The sequence below is a fragment of the Pipistrellus kuhlii genome, unplaced genomic scaffold (genome assembly GCF_014108245.1).
Source record: "Pipistrellus kuhlii isolate mPipKuh1 unplaced genomic scaffold, mPipKuh1.p scaffold_m20_p_140, whole genome shotgun sequence".
NCBI classification, from domain to species: Eukaryota; Metazoa; Chordata; class Mammalia; order Chiroptera; family Vespertilionidae; genus Pipistrellus; species Pipistrellus kuhlii.
The window spans coordinates 79,553-102,773 of record NW_023425450.1 but is presented as its reverse complement, the minus strand read 5'-3'; the positions used below and the strand labels follow the sequence as shown (position 1 = coordinate 102,773).

Below are 23,221 nucleotides of genomic sequence, written 5' to 3'. Positions count from 1 at the left end.
TCTATATATCTTGTCGGCTGCTTCAGCCTCCTGGGAGTTAAATGGCTCGGGTGCTCTGGGACTGGGAGAGGACAGCATATTTTAGCACAATATGAGAGAGCATGTAAGTGGAATAGAACTCCTTTCACCAGTCAAAATAAAAGTTGATCATTTTGTACGTGCATATATGTGTCTACATATCAGTTGATATGTTTACGTAATGATAAGGACAAACCAGAACACGGTAACTTCTTTTTTATTTTTTTTTATCTTTGGAAAAAGCAAAATTGACTTTGGCAACCGGTGGCAATTAGTGAGTCATGTGTGTGAGTCTTGCTGAGTGATTACATTTATTTTAATTAGCTCAGTATTGTGGGGCATCTCCCAACATCGTTTTGACTGCCATTTACTGGCTGGGAGGCCTTGATTAAGTTAGCCAATTTTTATGTGTTCTGGTTTGCTTCTCTGTCATCTGGAAATATATCATCTATTCAAAAGGTTATGAAGAAGGTTTGAGACAAAACGCACTTTGTATAGTATCTGGTATGAACTGTTCCAGAAATAAGTGGTAACTTTCAAAAGTACTTTAAAAAAAAATAAATACACATACACAGAGAGGGTGTAGCCAGATTGTTATGATCTCTGAACACATAATAATCTGGCCACTCAGTGTGTATGTGTGTGTGTGAGAGAGAGGGGGTGGGGGGGGAGAGGATTAGTTGAGGGGAGTGTTGACTTGCAGATATTCATGTTATTGTGATTATTTGATACTAATATGAATAAAGCCTGAGAAATTTGAAGGCATTCATGGATAACAAAACAGAAATAGAGCCAAACATATAAAGGCATTTAGCTTACAAAAAGGTGGCATTTTGAACAGGTGGGGTAAGGATTGTAACTGTACCGCCAAAATGTAGGTTATCTATTTTACTGCACAAGTGACTGACCATTTAGGGAAAAAAATAATCGCATCTTTACCTCCATTACCTGCAACCAATGAATTCCAGGGAGTTAGAAGATGTAAACAAATGGAACCCTAAGGATTTAGAAGAAAATATGAGTAAGTTTATTTATAATCTCAGAATGGGGAAGGTCTTTTAAAACTAGAACCAAACTCCCGGATCTACAAAGGAAAAGATGATACATTGACAACATGAAACTTTACACTTCCTATATGCCAATCAATCGATAACATCAAAAGACAAATAAACAAATAAAAACATTTCAAGACGTAAGACGGCAAGATTCCCAAGTGCACAGGCAAATTAAGACAACGGCTGCTGCTTTCAGGCATTCACTTTTCTTACCACACGTCCTCCTCCTCCTTACTGCATCTGTAAACGGCAGAGTAGTTACTGGGATGGTCAAAATACAAGCTATTTTGTCCACTTGTCTATGTTTTTCTCTACAGAATACAAAACCACAAAGGCTGTTTTCAAAATCAAATTTGTAGTAGGGATCAGTTTTCAGATAGCAAGAAGAAATGAAGTGTTTTGTGTGTTTTTTTCTTTCTTAATCCTCACTCAAGGATATGTTTTCCATTGATCTTTGTCTTGTTTTAAGAGACAATGGAGGGAAGGAAGGGGAGGAGACGAGGGAGAGAAACATCAATGTGAGAGAGATGTTTACACCCTGACCAGGGACTGGGGAATCGAGCCTGCCACTGAGGTATGTGCTCTTGACCTGGAATCAAATCCCAGATCCTTCAGTCTGAGGACTGTTGCTCTACCCACTGAACCAAACTGGTCAGGGCTGAAGCATTCTCTTTATACATCAAAACACTCTACTTGTTTCTAAAGGTACTTTAGTAAAAGAGACACAGAGAGAGAAAGGAAATACTGTGTGTTGTTTGTCACATGTAAAATGGGTGAACTCTTGAGGATGGTGTGATTTGGGCTGCTCTTTTATCCCTTTTGTTGTAAACAACGTGTCCGTTCTGAGCAGGTGCACACGTACCGACACACACACACAAACACACAGCATGTGCAAGCCATCATCCCTGGTGAAAAGCAGTCTATGTGCATCACCCAGCAAGGAGTGAAATAAATGGCTGGAAACACTTAAGCAGTTTCTTTTGCTCTGAAAAATCAAATCTCTGCTCCTGATGGCTCCGTCTCGAGGGTTAGAAGCAAATTAAAGACCCTGAAAGTGGGGGAGAGAAGGGCTGAAAGCCTTTGGGCTCTGAGAGTTACTGGATGAGACAGCAGAACGGGCGATATTGTCTTGAGTCTCCCTCTGATATTAAAGAATAAGAACTATGGGAAGAAGCGACGTGACTGCTGTCAGCTAGATCATCTAAGCCAGCGGTCGCCAACCTCTCTGCCGTCTCTCCCTGGGAATGAAAGCTGAATCGCCATAAACCAGCGGGTCAGGTTCCTAGGCTTAGTTGGACGTCCCCTCCCCAGTCAGGGGTGGGGATGGAGGGCGTGTGGCTTATTCTCTCGCGTCCCAGGCGAGGGCTGTGCACAGGCAGAAGCGGGCGGGGTGCTCACGTGAGCCTGGCAGTGAGGGACGTGCAGGCGGCATGCAGTACCAGCCCGAGGGCCCCCGCAGCTGTCCCGGCCTCCAGGGCTCACGGAGCAGGGACCAGACCCGGGACCTGTCAGGGGTCCCGCTGACCTGAGGGGTGCTCCAGAGATGTCCAGCTGAAAGGATTAAAAAAACAAACAAAAAAAAAAAAAAAACAACGTGCTGACTGGCATCCTAAGACGCCTTGAGTGAGCGTTTCCAGGACACGTAACCATGGGCCTGACAGCCCCCGGCCCCCCGCCCCCAACCCCTCGCGTCCCCCGCAGCCTGGCACTGGCACCCGCTAGGCAAAGTCCTTGGACACGGCCTCCACGAAGTTGGGCGCGGACATGAGGATGCCGATGGTGCAGAGGATGGTGAAGACGGAGAAGGCCATGAGGCACAGGCGGTCCACCACGCAGGCGGCGAACTGCCACTCGCTGCGCACCGCCTCGCTCTCGTCCTGGCCGCGGAAGCGGTTGGCCAGGTAGCGCACCTCCTCCAGGATCTTGGCCAGGTCCGGGTCGCCCTCGGGGGGCGGCCCGCCGTGCAGCAGGTGCTCCTCGTGCAGGTGGGCGGGGGAGCAGGCCAGGCGGCCGCACACCACCCCGGAGTCCGGGGTCGGGGCGCAGTGCACGGCGCCGTCCAGGCCGCGGAAGCCGATGTAGAGCAGGTTGCCGCCGTTGGCGGTGGCGGGCGGCGCGGCCACGGCGCTCAGCTCCACGCTGGCCAGGCTGCAGCGGCGGGCGCGGTGCTGGCAGGCCGGGCGCACCTTGTCCTCCCCCGGCGGCTTCATGCGCAGGAACCACGCGCACCAGTTCAGGAGGATGACCCTGGTCTGGGGGACACGGTGGGGAATTAGGGGCGGCGGCCCCATCCCCAAACACCAGCCCTGCCCCGTGCGGCTCAGGTGGAGCGTCCGCCTAGGAACCAGGAGGTCGCGGTTCAAGTCCCGGGTTCTGGGCTCCATCCCCTGTAGGGGGGCCGTGCAGGAGGCAGCCGACCCATGATCCTCTGTCCTCGCGGATGTTTTTCTCTCTCTCCCTTCCTCTCTGAAATCAATAACCAATATATTTTTAAAGATTAAGTACGTGAGCCCGCGCGCGCCGCCCCCCCCCCCCCAGTTCCGCAGCTGCAGGGGGAGCGGAGGGAGGGACGCACCCACTTGGGCATCTGGCCGCCGTCGGGGTCGTGGTGGTGGTACTGCAGCACAATCACCGTGACGACCACGGACAGGCCCACGATGATCATGGTGCTGGCAAAGTACTGGGCTGTGGAGAGAGGCAGGCGGTGAGGCCGGCGCGGGGGGGCGGGCCCAGGAGGCCAGGCCTTAGCTCTGTCCGGGCCCAAACGCGTGTCCTCCGGCGAGTGGCCTGGGAAAGAGCTGCTGAGGATGGCGGTGCGCGCCTTCCCGTTGGGAGGGAGGTGCTTGGGGGGGGGGGGGGCGGGGGGCGTGGTTCACAGCGAACACAGTGACTCTCTAACGCTACAGTCTCTGGCTCCGGAACCTCCAGAATAAGCACGAAGGGGAGGGAGGGAGGGAGGGAGGAAGGGGCCGTGTCAGCATCTTAGAGCCAAACTGCAAAGCTGGGCTCTCCACCCCTCACCCATGCCCGGGTGAGCAGAGGCCATGGCCGCCGACGTTACCGTGAGACAGGGCCCCACGGCAGAGCCGGGCACCGGGCTCCGTGGCCGTGCCGGGAAGCCTCACCTATCAGGGGCACCGAGTCGGACGTCGCAGGCATGATCTCGGCCACCAGCAGCATGAAGACCGTGAGGGAGAGCAGCACAGTTATCCCTGCGGCAGACAGAGGGCCTGAGGCAGACCGGCCACAGACTCACTCCCCCCGGCAGGGCCCTGCCCTGAGGCTCTGAGCACTGGGGGGGGGGGGGGGGGGCATGTGGCCTAAGGCCTTCCTGAACACGGGGCCCGGTTTTCTGTGCTTCTCTGGGGACAGTCACATCCTGTACCCGCGTTCCAGAGAAGCCCCGGGTGGAGGCAGATTTAGGCGCCAGAACTTTAGAACAAGACAAGATGCATCTGTGACGTGAGTGCCGGTATCTCATCTTATTTCATTCGTAGGGAGAGGCCTCGTGAGGCGGGAAACAGCCAGTCCGGCCCGCGTGCCTCAGGGGTTCAGCGTCAACTTTGAACCAGGAGATCACGGTTCCGTTTCCGGTCGGGGCACGTGCCCAGGGTTTTGGGCTCCCTCCCCAGAAGGGGGCGTGCAGGAGGCAGCAGATCCATGATTCTCTCTCATCACTGATGCTCCCACCTCTCTCTCCTCTCCCTTCCTCTCTGAAGTCAATAAAAGGATATATACTTAAAAACAAAAAAGCAGAATGGGGTGGCGGAGGGGAGAAACCTTAGGCTCCCAGGGGAGAACTGGCCCCTTCCTGGGTGTTCCCACCCTCCTTGTGGGATCAGAGGCTGCTAGGGTGTCTCCTGAGGGCTTGGTATCCTGACTCTGTGGTGATCTCAGGAGCCTGCGTCCTCAGGGAGACTGACGTCACAGGCCCCGCCCCCAGCACCTGCGGGCGCTGTCCGCGGTGCTGATCCCCCCGGCAGCGCCCTCCCCTGTCCGGTCCCGTCTTCCCAGGGAAGGCGGGCACGCACTCACCCAGGGAGATCTTCTCCCCGGAGTCGGCGGGCAGCAGGAAGACCAGCAGGGCCAGCGCGGAGATGAGCACGCAGGGGATGAGCAGGTTGAGGCCGTAGTAGAGGGTGCGGCGGCGGATGGTCACCGTGAAGGTGACGTCGGGGTACGGCTCCTTGCAGCACTCGTAGAACCTCTCGCTGCGCTTGCCCGGGATGCCTCGGCGGGGACGGGGAGGAAGGAGACTACGTCACCTGCTTGTTCGTTTGAACGCGTGGCACGCACGCACGCCCAGCCGTGGCGTTTATGACAATATATATATATATATATATATATATATATATATATATATATATATATATATATATATACATACACACACACACACACACACACACACAATATATATATGTATATGTATATATTGGGGCCTGGCCGGTGTGGCACAGTGGTGGAGTGTGGACCTGTGAACCAGGAGGCCACGGCTCCATTCCCTGGGTTGAGGGCTCGATGCCCAGTAGGGGCTGTGCAGGAAGCAGACGATCAATGATTCCCTCTCATCATTGATGTTCCTACCCACCTCCCAACCCCCGAAATCAAGGAAAAAAATATATTAAAAAAAAACAAACGGGTAACTGGTGTCTGCATGAACACTTCCTGGTTTACCAAAGTTCTTTAGGGGTATATTAGTGATATTTGAACAGCTCAGCAGGGTTTTTTGATGGACTGGAATTACATGGGCTATAGACTGGATGTCTGTGTCCTCCCAAAAACATTCATAGGTGGAAACCTAACCCCTAACGTGATGGCGCCAGGAGGCAGGGCCTTTGAGAGGCCATTGGGTCAGACGGGTGCAGCCCTCAGGCGTGGGATTAGTGCCCTTGTACGGGAGGCCCCTCTGCCACTGAGACACAGTGAGGAGGCTGCTGTCCGTGCTAGGAAGCTGCCCTCGCCAGACACCAGATCTGCCAGACACCAGATCGTCCTCGGCTGTGCACGCCCAGGCTCCAGGGCTGTGAGAAAAAAATGTCTGCTGGTTACGTGCCACCCAGATGGACTGAGCGCCATGACTGAAATAACACATGGTGAACTTTACACCGGTATAATGCAATTTGCTGCTGCCCAACATGACTGGAGGAACAGAGGATTTGAAGATGTACAGACGCCTATCCTAGCGCCGGCCCCTTTAAATGTTTATCACCAAGGTCCCAGGAAGCACTGAATCTTCTCGTCGCCCTGGCATCTAACCCTCCAGCTCCCGATGAATCATGGGAGTGCCGCCGGGTGCTGTAAACACTCCAGGAAGCAGTGGAAAATCCCCGACTGTCAGCAAGCCCCGGAACAGGGCCGCCATCTCCCGGACGGCGAGCCCCAGGCCGCAGGCTCACCTACGAGGTCCCACTCTCCATTGGGGATGTAGCCGCTGACGTCCGCCTCCTGCATCTGGAGGTCCAGGGACCAGCCCCCGTAGGACCAGGACCCGAACTTGAGCTTGCACTGCTGCACGTCGAACGGGAACCAGCGCACGTCGATGTAGCAGGAGCTCTTGAATATGCCTGCAAGGGCCAGAGGGCCACAGCCCGTCAGGGCACAAGGGGAGCCAGCGAGGCGTGCCCCACACCCACAGCGGCCTCCCAGCCGGCAGCATCCCTCACAGCAGGGAGAGCGCGCCTGGGGGCCCCCGCCCGGAGCTCAGGACTGGCTCCCGGCTTGTGGGAGCAGCAGGACGGACGCCCCTCACTCCGCCTGACTCTGCAGGGGCACCGAGGGCCCAGCCTCACCTGGGGGGAGGTACTGGCAGTGCCCGGAAGAGTTCACCAGCACGTTGGTGTGGAACGTGGCATCAAACCGCTCGTCGGCACTGGGAACGGGAAAAGGTTCCGTGAGCTGGCGCTGCCCCCGGTGCCCCCGGCTGTCATGACCATATCCAGGCAGCTCTGAGGGGCTGCCATTGTCCCCGGGCCCCGGGTCTGAGCGCACCTTACGCGGCCGGCCCGGGGGACGGGTTCCCAGGGGCCACCGTCCACCCCCATTTCATAGAGGCTGAGAGGGAGAAGAGACATCGATGCAAAACAGCCGTCAGGTGCCTCCCGTACCAGCCCCCTCCTGGGGACTGAACCAAAAGTAGGTGCGTGCCCTGACCGGGAATCGAACCCGTAAGCTTTAGAATATGTTTTTTTTTAAGACCACAACGTTTCCTTTTATATCTAAAAATATTTCATAAAGCCGAAACCAGTTTGGGACTGAGGGGTCCCAGGTTCAATTCCAGTCAAGGGCATGTTACCTTGGTTGTGGGCACATCCCCATGGGGGGCGTGCAGGAGGCAGCTGATGGATGTTTCTCTCTCATCAATGTTTCTAACTCTCTATCCCTCTCTCTTCCTCTCTGTAAAAAAAAAAAAAAAATCAATTAAAATATATTTTAAAAAATAAAAATAGCCAAGACCAGATTGGCTCAGTGGATAGAGCGTCAGCCTGCAGACTGAAGGATCCCGGGTTCGATTCCGGTCAAGGACATGTACGTTGGTTGCAGGCACATCCCCAGTAGGGGGTGTGCAGGAGGCAGCTGGTCAATGTTTCTCTCTCACGTTTCTAGCTCTCTATCCTTTTCCCTTCCTCTCTGTGGAAAATCAATAAAATATATATTTTTTTAAAGTTTCAAAAAAATAAATAAAATAAAAAATAAAAAAAAATTCATAAAAACCCAAACACTCCCCCGAGGCTGATGTAGCCACCCGCACAGCACAGCTCAGGGCCCAGCCGTCCTGCCTTGGGCTGCTGATCCCCAGCACCAGCCAGGCCTCTCCTCCGCCAGACGGGGGAGACGTGACTAGCCGTACCCCCCACCCCCACCCCCAGCTGCGTTCAGGAAACCCTGGGACCGCAGGCTCAGGTAGCGCGGAAGGAAGCAATCAAGAAACGCCTGGCTCAGCACCTGGCAGGCCTGCCTTCTTGGCAGCCGCCTTCTCCGCGGGCTGCCCGGCCAGCTGGCTGGCAGCACCGGCCGCCACTGCCAGGGAAAAAAAGCAGCCCGCCCCACAGGACAGACGGCTGGTCTGCAGCAACCGGCCTCTTTTAAAAAATCCTATATACGTTTCCTGATTTCAGAGGAAGGGAGAGGGGGAGAGAGAGACATCCATGATGAGAGAAGCATGGATCGGCTGCCTCCTGGGGGTTGACCCAAAACCCGGGCGTGGGTCCTGACCCGGGCTCAAACGAGAGCCTCTGGGCACCTGGGTTGATGCTCCCTAACTGACCGCACTGGCCGGTGGAGGTCCCTCTCTCTAAAACATGTTTCGCTCTTTGTCACTTCCTCGGCCTCACTGCACCCAGATGCTCTGCATTTGCTACTCGGGTTAGCCCCACTGCTTCTAGAAACTGACCCGCCTGGGCACCAACCAGGCGGCCTTGGGTTACAGACGAACCCCTCGCTTCCCTGCCTTCTCAGAGGCCCTTCACAATGCCCAGTGGGAGCGCTGGTCCAAACTGTAGATACAAGTCCAGGCACACCCACGCAATGCACACACGCACGCACGCTGACCACCAGACAAAGGGGCAAGTGGCAGTGGCTCCCCCCCCCCCCCGGGCTCACCTGTTGTACAGGAGGATGTCCGGCTTCCAGATCTGTCCGTCGGGAAAGCGCACAGTCGCCACGCCTGGGTACTCCGACGTGTTCCACTGCAGGTAGTGATCTGTCCAAGACTGACACGCACAGTGCCGTCAGGAGCACGTATGTCCCCGGCCCCCGAAACTGGCCTAGGACACCACCAGGAGGTCACAGTTCGATTCCCGGTCAGGGCTCATGCCCGGGTTGTGGGCTCCATCCCCAGTAGGGGCCGTGCAGGAGACAGCCCACCCATGGTTCTCGCTCATCATGGATGCTTCTGCCTCCCTCTCCCTTCCTTTCTGAAATCAACTTTAAAGGGGGGGGGGGGGGGAGAGAAAGAAAGAAACGTCACCTTTAACTACGGATTGCTAGTGTGGCCCCCAGCAAGCCATGCGCTCGCTTGTCTAGGAGCCCAATGGGAAGTGACAGAGTTCAGAAATGAACCAGAGAAACGCGTTAGAAATGCGGTTGCCCTGGCCGGTGAGTCTCAATGGATAGAGTGTTGGCCTGCGGTACAGAAGGGTCCTGGGTTCAATTCTGGTCAAGAGTACATGCTCAGGTGGAGGGCTTGATTCCCAGTAGGGCGGGGGCGGGGTGTGCAGGAGGCAGCCAATCCATAATTCTCGCTCATCATGGATGTCTCTCTCTCCCCCGCTTCCTCTCTGAAATCAATACAAATATATTTTAAAAGAAAGAAATGTGATTTAAAGCCTAGCTATCAGGCCCACAGTTAGAGTCAGGAGAAAAGAAAGAACAGAGACTATTATCAATATAAGGCAGCTTGGAAACCGAGAACCAAGAATGACCGACATTGCACACTGGGAGAAGACAGAAATTTTTTCCTGACTCGGTGACAAATGTCCCGTTCTCAAAGGAGCCCCGGGGAGCATGTGAGTGGCCAGAATGTCCCTCAGAAAGGAAACGGTGCCTGCGCTGCTTCTCCTGGGTCAAACCAGATGATGCCTGACAGGCCCTCCGAAGCAATAAACTAAGCCAGAGAGCAAATCACCCCCCCCCCCCGCTCCCCGCCCTCGCTTCCTCCAAGGACCAGAACGAGGCAAATATGACATCAGCTGCCTACCCCTCCTCCGGGCCAAGTCACCGGAATGCCGGACGGAAGCAAGGGCGAGGAGGACGATGGAAAGGCAAGATCCTACCGGCTGGTCAGGAAGAACTCATTGTGCTCTCGCTGTTCGCCTTCCTGCCTCTGTCCTCGGGAAGCACAGAAACGTGGAGCACCTGCAGGAGCTTCCGCTGGGGGGCCCAGGCGTCCAGGAGGTGGACGTAGATGTGGGAGCAGGAATTCAGCAACGTGAGACCCCAGGAGCCCCATTTCCTGTTCCCATGTCCACCCTCCCTCAGAACCCCGGCCTTCCACTGCTCTTGTATCTGTAGTGTATTTTTTAAAAATATATTGTATTGATTTTAGAGAGAAGGGAAGGAGGAGAGAGGGGGAGGGAGGGGGACATCGATGGGCTGCCTCTTGCACTCCCCCTTCTGGGGGAGCAAGCCCACAACCCTGGCCTGTGCCCTGACCGGGAATTGAACTGGTGACCTCTAGGTTCATCAGTCGACACTCAGCCACTGAGCCACTGCTGGCCGGGCTTTAGCCTTCCTTTACACTGCGCATTGCCCAGCCTGATGGGAAGTGGCTTGGGAGCAGCTGAATAAGTAAAGGCGATGACAGGGATGAGCTTTAAAGCAAACGGAGCGGAGGATGCCTTCATCAGAACCGAGCTGTGCCTGAGAGAGCCCAGGTCTCCGGGACTCCTCCAAGCAGGGAGGGTGTGCGTTTATGGACTCAAACGGTGCCTGACCATCCAGCTATGGGCTTCTCCTGACAATCAGCACCCTTCCGCTCAAATCGCCAAATCTTTCCCTTTTAATCCTCACTCGAGGATGTTTTCATTGACTTTTTTTTACAGGGAGAGGAAGGGGAAAGGAGGGGAGAGAGCGAGAAGCACCGATGGGAGAGAGAAACATCAATCAGTTGCCTCCCATGCACACCCAGACCAGGGATGAAACCCACAACCTAAGGAGGTGTCCTGTCTGAGAATCGAACCTGCAACCATTTGGTGTCCAGGATGGCGGGCCTGGCTTTTCTCCCAGGACCTCTGCTGCCCCTACCGTCCACACACGAGCCTCTCAGAAGCCAGGGCAGGGCCATCCGAGGGCGGGGCCTGCCCTGGTCTCCACTTACCATCTGCAGCCAGATGTTGGTGGTGAGGACCTGGTTCTTCTCGTCCTGGAAGGGGAAAAGGAGAGATTGTGACTGGAGGATACGGTTTGCAAAAGGGCCTGCCCCGCCGCTCTGAGAGCAGCCCGGTTCCTGGGACTGCGGGGACGGGTGGGAAGTGGCAGGCGCCAGAGTCCAGCTGCCCTCTTCACTCGGAGGTAACACGCATTTATCACCGAGCCCTTACGAAAGGCTGAAAGTACAAATAGAAAATGAAAACCCTGCCCTCACCAGTGTGGCTCAGTGGATAGAGCGTCGGCCTTCGGACAGAAGGGCCCCAGGTTCGATTCCGGTCAAGGGCATGTACCTTGGTTGCAGGCACATCCCCGTGGTGGTTGTGCAGGAGGCAGGTGAATCGATGTTTCTCTCTCATCGATGTTTCTAACTCTCTGTCCCTCTCTCTTCCTCTCTGTAAAAGGTCAATAAAATATATATTTTTTTAAAAGAAAAATGAAAACCCTGCTACCCCACCACATGGAGGTGGCACCTGCTAATGGGTTAGCTTATTGTTCTATTTTAAAAAATAATTTATATAACTAGAAAATTAAAATGGGCACAAAGTCCAATATTTTAAAAAAACAAACAAACAAAAAAACCTCCCCCAAGTATAAGTTTATTGATTTTAGAGAGACGGAGGGACAGGGAGAGAGAAATATCCATGATGATAGAGAATCAGGGATTGCCCGCCTCCTGCACACCCCCTACTGGGGATGGAGCCCACAACCCTGGGCATGTGGCCTGACCGGGAATCGAACCCTGAGCTCGTGGTTCCTACGTGGACGCTCGACCGCTGAGCTGGGCAAGGACTTGTTCTTTGGAATGGACTTCGAGGGCCAGCCGGAGTTCCGAACAGGTGGCCTGCTCTCGTTAATTGCATCACGCCTGTCTGCTCGGGAAAATGCTTCTGCGGTTTGGGAGTCTGATTGCTACCGATCTAATTAAAAGGCTTTCTTCTTCCCAGCACCCCGCCTGAAACCTCATTACAGCGGAGCGGGCTTTCTGCGGAGCGCACAGCGTGGGGCCGAGCCGGCATCTCAACTGCATCAGCTCGGCGCAGCCAGCCAGCCAGCCAGCGCCCACTGTCGCGGTGCCAGGTAGGGACGCCTCCAGGGGACAAGCTCACGGGACCGGCAGGCGGGCTGCCGTCTGCATCCCGGAGTGGGTCCCCGGCCTGCCCTCCCCGTCCACTCGCTGGCGCAGCCTCTCGGCTCTCTGTCTGCTCCATGACAAGGTGTCAGAGCTCCTTCTCGCCCCACCCCCCAGTGCAGTACCCCCTCTTTCCTCCCCAGATTCCCACGCCGAAAGGTCACCCTCAACGGTGAGGGTATTTGAGGCGGGACCTTTGCCCGGTGATTAGCTCAGAAGGGTGCGGCCCTTGTGACTGGGATTAGTGCCCTCACCAAAGGGATCCTGGGCTCTGGCCGATGCGGCTCGGTGGGTGGTTGAGCATTGACCTGTGAACCGGGAGGTCACGGTTGGATTCCCAGACAAGGCACATGCCCAGGGGGCCTGCTTGATTCCCAGTAGGGGGCATGAAGGAGGCAGCCGATCAATGATTCTCTCTTTATCATTGATGTTTCTCTCTCTCCCTCTCCCTTCCTCTCTGAAATAAATAAAAATATGTTTTAAATAAATAAATAAATAAATACATGGGACTTGGGTTTCAGGGGTCTTCAAACTTCTCTCATTATGAGAATCACCTGGTGGAGTTGTTAAAACACAGATTCCCGGATCCCAACTATAAGAAGTGCTATCAGGAATCTGTGTTTTAACACCTCCACCAGGTGATTCTCATAATGAGAGAAGTTTGAAGACCCCTGGGTTATATCCATCCATTCATCCACTCATTCATCCACTCATCCACTCATCCATTCATTCACCCACTCATTTATTATTCACTCACTCATTATTCGCACATCCATTCAATCTTCCAGCCATTCATTCACTCATTCATCCCCTCGCTCATTCACTATTCATTCATTCATCCACTCATTCATTGTTCACTCATTCATACATTCACTCGCTCATCGGTTATTCGCTCATTCATTCACTAATTCACTAGCATTCATGCAATGAATATTGATGGAGCACTTCCTGTTTGAGGCATTTATGCCAGGATGACAGGTACAGGCACTCTAAACGGACATGGTCTCTGAGCTCTGTGGGGTCGGGGGTCACACAATTCAGCGTGATACGTAACCTCAAGTAGTGACAGGCCCTGGAGACCGGAGAGGACAGAGGCAGGCTTTCCCTGGGCTGCGGCAGGGGGCGGGGAGAGGGGGGAAGAGACCAGGAGCAGAGAGCCCTGTGGATGAGCCTCCCGTACACAGCTACGATCCAGGAAGCAGGCTCGTGACGTCTAACAACTACAAAAAATGCTGACTTCACCGCTCTCCTGGGAGAGCAGCTGAGAGACTCTGAGTCCCAGGCCAGCGACTGGGGCCGTGTGTGCTGCACAGACACCGAGGGAACCCTCTTTCTTCCGTGTCCGTCACCGCGGTGGGCCGTGTCGGACATGGCGGGCAGCCGTGTCTCGTGGCTCAAACGGCAGATTACAGACCGCGTCTCGGCCCTCACCCTGAGCCGTGGGCCGGGCCAGGAGCGTGGCTTAAGCACCACACCAGCCTGGCTCCGTGGCTGAGCGCCCGCCTGCGAACCAGGAGGTCGCGGTTTGATTCCCGGTCGGGGCACGTGCCCAGGATGTGGGCTCTGCCCCAGGAGGGGGCGTGCAGGAGGCGGTCGATTCGTAAGTCTCTCATCATAGATGTTTTTCTCTCTCTCCCTCTCCCCGCCTCTCTGAAATCAGTAAAGATACATTAAAACAACTGTGCTTAAGCAGCTCCCTCCCTCTTGACCACGTGCTCCCTGCAGAGCACCCGGCAGGACCGAGACACACACAGTTACTGTGGGGGCGCCCCCACCGCCCCCCTGACTGAACGGGAGCAGTGGCGGTACTGACTGCCGCGTGCGTGTGCGTGCGTGTGCGTGCGTGTGTGTGTGTGTGTGCACGTGAGAGAGAGAGAGAGAGATGTTGAGATAAATGCACTCTATTTAAGGTTCGGCCGTTATTTTCAGGGTCTCACTTGCTGACATCCCCAGGATGACAGGCACAGGGGAGGACCTCGTGCTTCATTTTTTCTACCGATCGCCTGCCTTTGCCTTTCTGATGGGAAGGAGTCGGCTTCTTATTCTGAACGTAAATTTTTTTTTGTCAGCTCTAAATATCTCGCTGACTCAGGGAAAAACACCCTCTCCACGTTCTCCTCTTTAAACCGGGGGGAGGGAGAGAAGAGGAATGAGGAAGAAGGAGTAATTCTCGCTCTAAACGCCAGAGTGCTACGCAGATGGGGTTCATATTACCCAGCGGGTTTCCGTGCCAACGGGAATGTAGACAGTGAGATGGATGGCCACAGTTTCTCCCGACACCTGCACAGAAGCAGGGGGAAGGCGGCGGCGGAGCCGCAGAGCCCCGGGGAGCCAGGCCGCCCCCTCGCTGCGGGAGAATAATGGCCGTGGAAATGCAAGACAGCACTTTACACATTACCAGGGGAGCCGTACGCCACGGCCGATGCACAGCTCTTCCAGAAGATCGATTTCAAAAAGCATTAGATGCTTAAATCAAAATGCATTTTTAAAAATATTTTAAATACGTTTTTATGGACTTCAGAGGGAGGGAGGGAGAGGGAGAGAGAGATGGAAATGTCAACGATGAGAGAGAATCATGGACCGGCTGCCTCCTGCACGCCCCGCACTGGGGATGGAGCCCACAACCTGGGCATGTGCCCTGATGGGGAATCGAACCGTGACCTCCTGGTTCCTAGGTCGATGCTCAACCACTGAGCCACACCAGCCGGGCAAACATCATGGGAATTTCTATTAGAAGGCTCCAAATGACTTCCCCCTTCTCTGAGTAGAAGGCGGCCTGAAAGGCAGTTTACAAGGAAGATCCCTGTGGCAGCAGACTTGTCATAACTTCCTCTGTAAAGCCGAGAGCTCGGCGCCCCCTTATGTCCCAGAGCCAGAGAGGGCTGCGAGGGGTAACACGCGTCCCACCATAAATGGGGACCCGTGGCGAAGGGCCTGGTAAACACGCTTTAACCCAGCACTGCCCTTCTGCCGTCCGCAGTGAGGAGCGAGGGGCTCCCGGGAGGACGGTGAGAACCGCTGGAGAGCCTGGACCATGTGGCTCAGTGGTTGAGCATCGACCTCTGAACCAGGAGGTCACTAGCAGGGCACAGGACTGGGCTGCAGGCTCGATCCCCAGTGTGGGGTGTGCAGGAGGCAGCCAATTGGATGATTCTCTCATTTTTAATGTTTCTATCTCTCTCTCCCTCTCCCTTCCTCTCTGAAATCAATAAAAATATATTTTTTTATAAAGAGAAAGAAATATAAATTGGAGAGTAGTTTCGAAACACTCCCCCGCCCCCAAAATTATCGCCACAATTTTTCACATACAATGTCTGGGACACAATTTAAAAATAACCAACCAGGCTTAGCTGCATCATGAATCATTTCAATAAATGCTTTTTAAACGTTTTCTAAAATAAAGAACTGGAATAGGGATTGGATATGCAATGATGATGAGAGTTATGTAATAGTGGGACAAGAACACAATTTCATTTTAAAGCTCCTATTTGTTTAGGACTTGGCCTATTTGTGTCATTTTTAGATTAATGCCTGCTAATTATTGTTTAAGGTGCCATAATGCTGTTAGACCATTTTAATATATATATTTTTAATGTATTTCTTTATTGATTTCAGAGAGGAAGGGAGAGAGAGAGAGATAGAAACATCAGTGATGAGAGAGTATCATGGATCTATTGCCTCCTGCACGCTCCCCCCCCCCCCCCCCACTGGGGATCGAGCCCACAACCCAAGCATGTGCCACTGATCAGAACCAAACCTGGGACCTTCCATTCTGCAATCCAATGCTCTATCCACTGAGCTAAACCAGCTAGGGCCATTTTAATATTTAGGTATGTCTCTACACCTCCTAGAACCAGGGAAAAGATAGGAGGGTTGTACCGATGTCTTGAGTGATCATAATTTGGGTAATTACCTCCTTAATCCTTTTTATTGTTTACTTTGGTTTGTAGTCTTAAAAAGTAACACTTCTCACCCAGCTGGTGTGGCTCAGTGGTTGAGTGTTGACCTACGAACCAGGAGGTCACTGTTCGATTCCTGGTCAAGGGCACATGCCCGCGTTGCAGGCTTGATGCCCAGTAGGGGGCGAAGAGGAGGCAGCCATCCATGATTCTCTCTCTCCCTTCCTCTCTAAAATCAATTTTTAAAATATTTTTTTTAAATAACACCACTCAAATCATTACTAAGACAATGACTTCATTGCTCCTGGGACCGTCTTCGTAGATTGTGTGCAGGTGTGTGGTTTTCATAGCTAACACCTGACCCCATTGAGTTAGCGTGGCAGCACGTTTAAATACTGGCTAGCAAATGCAGACCTATCAGTGTGACCAACCAGAACAGAGAGCCCCCACAGAGGTACCTGGTGACATACACACCTCTGGGGTCCTGAGCTTCCCCACCGTGCCTGCCCTCTGCCATAGCTAACCCCAAACGCACCCCCGCGGGGTGCCACTGTCTGGGGGCAGAGCTTCCCAGAAGGAGAGCCTGCAATCCTGAGTCTACAGAAGACCCCACACCGTCCGGCCTGACGATGCGCCTCACATGTATGTGTGAGGTTGTACATGTATTGTGAGGATGTACATGTGTGTATGCGGGTGTACACGTATGTGTGAGTATGTACATGTGTGTGATGGTATACACGTATGTATGCGGGTGTACATGTATGTGTGGGGCTGTACATGTATGCGTGAGGGTGTACATGTGTGTGTGAGGATGAGCTGGGTCGCACTGTTCATGCTCAGTCACTTGCCTTCTGAAGACGCCTGCATAACTGTGCGCTACTCTTACGCATATCCACCCTGGAATGGCCTTTCAATGCGTGTGCACCGGCGAATGACTAAACGGCGCCAATTAGAAAGAAATATTGCGGGAACCACTGGCAGTTTAGCACCTCCCATTTGCACCACTTCCCAATGTCTTACGTACTATGTCATTCCCAGCCCATGAAGTAAATTAATTATCGCTGTGGAGTCAGGGCACGCATTCAGGGATAATTTAGGGTCTATCACTTAACAAATCTGTCTATGTGCAACATGAAGTTAATACACACAGTTATGTATCACAGATAACAGGTCCCAGATGCCCCTGCCATCTGTCCTTTCCTGCACGTTCCCATAGTGACTCTTCTAGTTTCGACCTCCTCATCCCCTTACACTTCTCCTCCTTTCTATAATCTATACCCTGTTATAGATTCCAATAATCTATAATCTATAACAGACTATAGATTTCTATAATCTACAATACAGATCTATAATTGATAATAAACTATAGGATTCTATAATATATAATAGATTGTAGAGTTCTATAATCTATAATAGACAATAGATTTCTATAATCTATAATAGACTATAGATTCCTATCCTATATAATAAAAGGCTAATATGCAAATTGTCCCCTTAACCAGGAGTTTGACTAGGGGGCAGAGCCAACAAGCCAACCTCCTCTGGCCTTTCCCCGCCCCCACCAGACCCCACCCATGCACAAATCCGTGCACCAGGCCTCTAATAATCAATAATAAACTATAGAGTTCTATAATCTATAACATAGATTCCTATAATCTGCAATAGACTACAGAGTTCTATAATCTATAATAGACTATAGAGTTCTATAATCTAGCCCACACACACTGCCCTCAGCATCCTCTCTAAACACAGACCTAGCTATTGTACATCCCTCCTCCGTAAAATCCACCACAGATTCCCAGAATCCCCCTCGTCCTTCACCAAGCCCTCCACCCCCCACCACATGCACACACACACACACAGCAAGCGCTCCTTTAGAGAAGCATGCTTTGTCTTCCAAAGGGAAGCACGCCTCTTCCTCTTCGCCCCTATCCATCACTTATGCCGGCTGGACGGGATACAAATGCCACAGTTTGGACTGTTTCCACTTCTAGGGAAATCTGCTACGGCAAGCTGATTTTGCTGCTTCACCACCACCCTGGCACTCAGCCTCCCTCCTGCTGCCCTCGGAGATGCCCAGATTGGGGCTCCGGGCAAAACATCTAAACTCTGCAGAGGCCCCCTAGATGCCTCATCCTCTGCACCCCTCCTTGCGAAAACAACCCCACACTCCACCTTGGAAGGGCTGTTTCTAGAACACACTCTGCAACCATTCCCCGCCACCCCGGCCGGAAGTAAAACACTTCCTCCCGCGCGGATCCGCAGCCCTGAGTGCAGGCCCTCCGGCTCCATGTATCCATGCGGGAGCCCCGGGTTCACCTGTCCATCTCCCTCGCCCGGGTGTTGGGCTTTAAAAAGTACAAACTACGAGCGCTGACTGACGGACGAACCCCCAAGAACCTAGCAGACTTGACCAACCAAACTTGATGTGTGGCGTAAAGCGATGCCACCCAAAGGATCTGCCACAAAAATGTGTCCGTGGTCGGCAAACTCATGAGTCCACTGAGCCCAATACCAACAGCACCACGATTGACATTTCTTTGGAGAGCCACATTTTTTAAACTTAAACTCCTTCTTCTAACGCCACTTCTCCCACACAGACTCGCCCAGGCCGTGGCATTCTGTGGAAGAGCCACACTCCAGGGGCCAAAGAGCCGCCTGTGGCTCGCGAGCCTCAGTTTGCCGACCACAGCAGGTCATGCCCTTATCACACCAGCGTGGAATCCTCTGCTGGGAAAAGGGGGGAACAGTAAGAAGATCAAGGGGGGTGGGCAAGGGCGCAGCCTCTAAGACAGCCCGTCCCCATGGACACGCCCTGCCAAACTGAAATAGCGAAGAGAACCTCGTCCCAGGCCAGACTTCCTCCCAATTTCCCACCCGACCGGAAGTCAAAGGCCCACATATCTGAGTCCCCGGATACACAGACCCCGCTTTCCCCCAGGGTCTCAGGACAGTCCCCGACGGCCCGTTACGGCTTTTAAATAAATTAAGCGGAAAAAATAGATAGATAGATAGATAGATAGATAGATAGATAGATAGATAGATAGATGATAGATAGATAATAAAGCGGACTTGATTCTGCAAAAGAAGTCACCGACGCTCAAGGAGGCGGTACTGGCGGCGACGTCTCGCGATAGTTCCGCCTCTTGCGAGATCCACAGCGTCTCGCGATAATTCACGCCTCTCGCGATATTTTCTGCCTCCGGTGATCGTGGCAGCCTCTGTTCGTTTCTGAGAGGCATGGGTTTGTCGTTCCTATTGAGCTACCCGGCCAGGGCCCGGCAGGGCCCTCAGTTTCTCTTGGGCGAGTCTTTGCCCTGTGCATCCGGGGACTCTGAAGTGCGTGGCCCTTGACCCGGGATGGGCTGCGGCTGCGCGGGCCTCTGTGAGAGCCCGTGTCACGGTCACGGGCGTGGCCCCCGGGCCACGCGCAGAGGATGCGTATGTGTCGAGGCTCGTGTTGCAGAAGGTGCCGGAATGCAATGTCTTGGGCCCGGCTGTGGCCATTGGCTCCCCCTGATTCTGGAAGCACAAGAGGATTGTAAATGGAACTGTTTTCTTCCTTTCTTTTCCTGATCATTCGCTCTTGGCGTAGACCAGAGCAATGCAGCCGATTCTGTAGACTTGTGTTTCCGACAAGTTCACCCAAGTCATTTATTCTAATAGCTTTTTGGGGGGCGTCTTCAGGGTTTTCTGTACCGAAGGCCATGCCACCTGAAAACAGTGACAGTTTGACTTCTCCCTTTCCAATCTTTTGGTGCCTTTCCTGGTCTGACTGCCGAGGCTGGCACTGCACCGCACTGGCCTCGCAGGGAAGCCGAGCACCTGGGCAGCGCCCCCCCTCCAACCCCCGCCATCCCCCCAGATGTGCACAGCGCTGCTCCCAGGCTCCTCCGCGCGCGCGGAGCATTCCCAAAGTGCCCTGGGGCAGCTCCCCAGCCGCCTCTGTAGAGTCTCTGTCTCGTCTGCGGTGGAGAAAGTGCTCCCGTCTAGAAGCAGCCTCGAGCCGGGCCCCTACCTGCGGGCGCCATGTGCAGGCGGCTGCAGAAACAGGAGGGCGAGCCTGCGCCTGCGCGTGCGCCTGCACTCAGGGCGTCCGCCCGCGCACTGCATTCTGGGAGGAGCTGCCAAGGCAGGAAGCCTGGGACGCCCGCGCAGTGCATTCTGGGAGTAGCCTCGAAGGCGGGAAGCCTGGGGCGCCCGCGCACTGCATTCTGGGAGTAGCCACGAAGGCGGGAAGGCGGGAAGCCGTGGACAGTACAGACGCCACTCTGCTCCTCGCGCTCCCGCTCCCGCCGGCGCCAGGCGGTGCTGCAGGCTCGGACCCTCCTCGGTGACCTCGCAGGTGGGCCAAGCCGCAGCCCCCGGGGGATGAGGGGAAAGAAGGGGGGAAGGGCCGAGACCCATGGTGCTCCGCGGCCCCTTGTCCTGCCTCCTGCTCTGGCGTGTGACCCATAGCTGGTCCCTGGGGGCCGCCTGTCTCGCACGCAGGAGCCACGGCTCCGTGTCTGCCTGCGCCTTGGGCTTTGCTCACAGGCAGGCAAGGACCGTGCAGCGCAGCGCCCTCCTCTGGCGGGCCACCTTGGCCCTCCGCGCTCTCCCTGGTTGCAGGGCTATGAGATGTCACCTGCCTTCTCACCCAACCCACTGGTGTGGCCCCCTCTGCCGGCTCTGAGCACGCCGTCTTCACCTGGCCTTGTGGCTGTGGCAGCGCCTCTCTCCCACCATGCTCTGCACTCCCCTCCCCTCCCTCGCACCCCCTTACCCCCTCACCCCCTCACCCCTGCACCCTCTCACCCCTGGGAGGGTCTGTCTGTTCCCCGTAATATCAGAGACCTTCCAGGTCTGATATTTGATGACAGCCGCATGGAGGAGGCAGAGGGAGCTGGGAGGTGCTGGCTCCCCACCCCACCCCAGCTGCGCCTCCACCGGCCACACGATGGCAGCGCCGGCTGTCCCGCCTGTGTGCCCCCCCCCCCCCCCCCCCGAGCCCTGCCTCCCGAGCCGGAGGGATGGGAGCCCAGAGGGGCCCTGGGACTTCCTCTGTCTTCTTGAGTGTTGTCCTGGGGACCCTGTTCCCGAAAGCAGAGCACCCTGTGTTCCCCGGAATATCAGCAACCTTCCAGCCGGAGGGCGCCGGGCGCCCTGCACCTCGGGGGCCTGGTTCCTGCCCTGTGGCAGCGGGAGGTCTCCCTGGAGACGAGCCGGGTGGGGCGCATCTCCCCCTGGCACCCCGGCTGCAGTTCCCCCCGTGGCACCAGACCTGGAGCAGCAGGAGGGGACGGCCGAGCCAGCGATGGCATCTGGGAACAGCGGCGCCTCCACGCTGAGGCCCACGGGCCCCTCCAGACACACCCCCTCCAGCCCACGTACAAGGCAGGAAACACGCGGTGACATTGCTGTGTCCCAGGAAGGCCTGGCCGGTGGAAAGCAGACTCTTCAGAGCAGCCTGGACGGAGCCAAGCACCAAGTGACCGGGCGATGGCGATGGCATAGACCTGGCCAAGGAGGCGAGCACGGGGGAGCCTTCGGGCCCGGGACAGCCGCCTGGAGGGGCGCCTGAGGCTGCACACCTCGCTCGCTGTCCCAGCAGCAGGACGGTCAGCACGACCCTCACTCAGCAAGAAGACAACACCTTGGAATTGGGGAGCAGGGGGGTGCCCTCAATACTCCCAGCTCGCCCCCTGCCTGGGCACAGGAACCAACCACCTAGCCCAGAGCCAGGCCCTGCCTGTGGGAACTGGATGGCACCCCGGCAGAACAATCTAGAAACGGCCAAAGGAACCAACGCACGCGGGCACTTAATTCTGTATGAGATGGGCGCCGTGGGGGCGTGTTCTTGCGCGGATTCCGGGCCGGGAGGAGACTTTTCTCCCGGAGTTTCTGGGCACCAGGCACAGGTGGCCCCGGGGAAGCGGCGGCACCGGTGCCTCCCGGGCAGGCGGGGAGACTGAGGCTCGCAGCGGCCCGCAGGCCGGCTTGAGGTCCTCGCACGCCCCTCCCCATGCCCCCCAGCCAGCGCGCGGCTGGCTCCCAGGGCCCCGGAGCCCTGGGCGGGGAGCGGCGGCCGGGCGGGCGCGCGGGGAGGGACCTCACCACGTCCATGATCTGCAGGAGGCTCAGGGAGAAGTAGACGGTGAGCGGCAGCGAGTCGTTGGCCACCGGCCTCTCCAGCGGGTTGTAGTTCTTCACCAGCTCCTTGTACAGCTTCCTCTGGAACTCGCCTTGCAGGGACCCTGCGGAGGGGGGGAGAGGAGAGAGCCGGCCGGGGGTGCGTCTTTACGCACGCCCCCTCCCCACCCGCGCCCGCCACCCCAGCCTCCCTCCCAGCGCAGCCCGGCCCCCTCCCCATTCCCCGTAGGGACCCCAAAGCTAGCCGGATTGCCCCCGGGAGCCCATGGAGGAGGAGGAGCGCAGTGCGAGGTGCCCCGCGGCTTACCGTGCAGCAGCGCCGCGGCCAGCACCAGCCAGGCCGAGCGGAGCATGGTGGGTCCTCGGAGCCGGCGCGCCCGCTGTCAGCCGTCCGCGCGCCGGGCCTGCGCCTGGGGCCGCCCTGCGCTCCTCCCGCCCGGCGCGCGCTCCTTTAAAGAGCCACGCGCGCCCCCGCCCCGCCCCGCCCCGCCCCGCCTCCCCCGGCCGCTCCGCGTGACCATCTCCACCCGGGGAGGGGGGGCTCCCACCCCAGCCGGCCACCGGGGGAACTGCAGCCCGGGGTGCCGGGTGGCGGGGAGGGGGGCGGTGCGCCCCACCCGGGCTCGCTCGTCTCCAGGGAGACCTCCCGCCGCCGCAGGGCAGGGGCCAGGCCTGCGAGGTGCATGCCCCGCGCTGCTGTTCTGTCTCCGCTCCACTCCCTCCTCCACTCCCTCCTCCGGCTCGGACAGGAGCTGACGTGGGGCAAAGCCTTGGGGGGGAACAGAAGGGCGGGAGCCAGGTTATTCTGGGGTTCAGTCCTCTTCCACTCTGGCTGGCTGGCTGGGTGTCCGCGACCTGGAGCCGGGTTCCCCCCCCTTCCCCTGCCTACCCCACCAGAGCCGGGTGTCCTCCCAGCATCCCAGCCTGGTGCTCAGTGGGTCTGGGGGGTGAGGGGGAGGCTGCAGGGGTGTGTGAGGGGACCCGCCCCCGGGCATCCTCTCTCTGTGCCCTCCTCTCTCTGTGCCCTCCTCTCTCTGTGCCCCCCTCTCTCTGTGCCCTCCTCTCTCTGTGCCCTCCTCTCTCTGTGCCCTCCTCTCTCTCTGCCACCCTCTCTCTGT

The 23,221-nt window shown here is 55.9% G+C and overlaps 2 protein-coding genes across 6 annotated transcripts in view; one reads left to right on the top strand and one right to left on the bottom strand.

Moving 5' to 3' along the window:
* The window catches only part of OTUD7A (OTU deubiquitinase 7A), a 78,569-nt gene that overhangs the window by 7,892 nt on the left and 47,456 nt on the right, over positions 1 to 23,221 (top strand). For all 4 annotated transcript variants that reach the window (XM_045581605.1, XM_045581602.1, XM_045581604.1 and 1 more), the window contains exon 3: positions 11,888 to 12,020. The gene's annotated coding sequence lies outside the window, so the exon portion shown is untranslated. The remainder of the gene's footprint in view (positions 1 to 11,887; positions 12,021 to 23,221) is intronic.
* CHRNA7 (cholinergic receptor nicotinic alpha 7 subunit) lies at positions 2,650 to 22,518 on the bottom strand. 2 transcript variants are annotated; one of them, XM_036437593.2, is made up of 11 exons: positions 22,411 to 22,518; positions 22,068 to 22,207; positions 10,891 to 10,935; positions 8,676 to 8,785; positions 6,866 to 6,945; positions 6,473 to 6,640; positions 5,109 to 5,303; positions 4,199 to 4,285; positions 3,649 to 3,758; positions 2,778 to 3,325; positions 2,650 to 2,745 (listed from the first exon to the last, which is right to left on the bottom strand). In XM_036437593.2, the coding sequence occupies exons 1-10, from the start codon at positions 22,454 to 22,456 to the stop codon at positions 2,792 to 2,794; spliced, it is 1,515 nt and encodes a 504-aa protein (XP_036293486.1). In that variant the 5' UTR covers positions 22,457 to 22,518; the 3' UTR covers positions 2,650 to 2,745; positions 2,778 to 2,791. The 2 variants fall into 2 exon arrangements, with proteins under 2 accessions (XP_036293486.1, XP_045437564.1); XM_045581608.1 differs by having other exon boundaries at positions 8,676 to 8,775.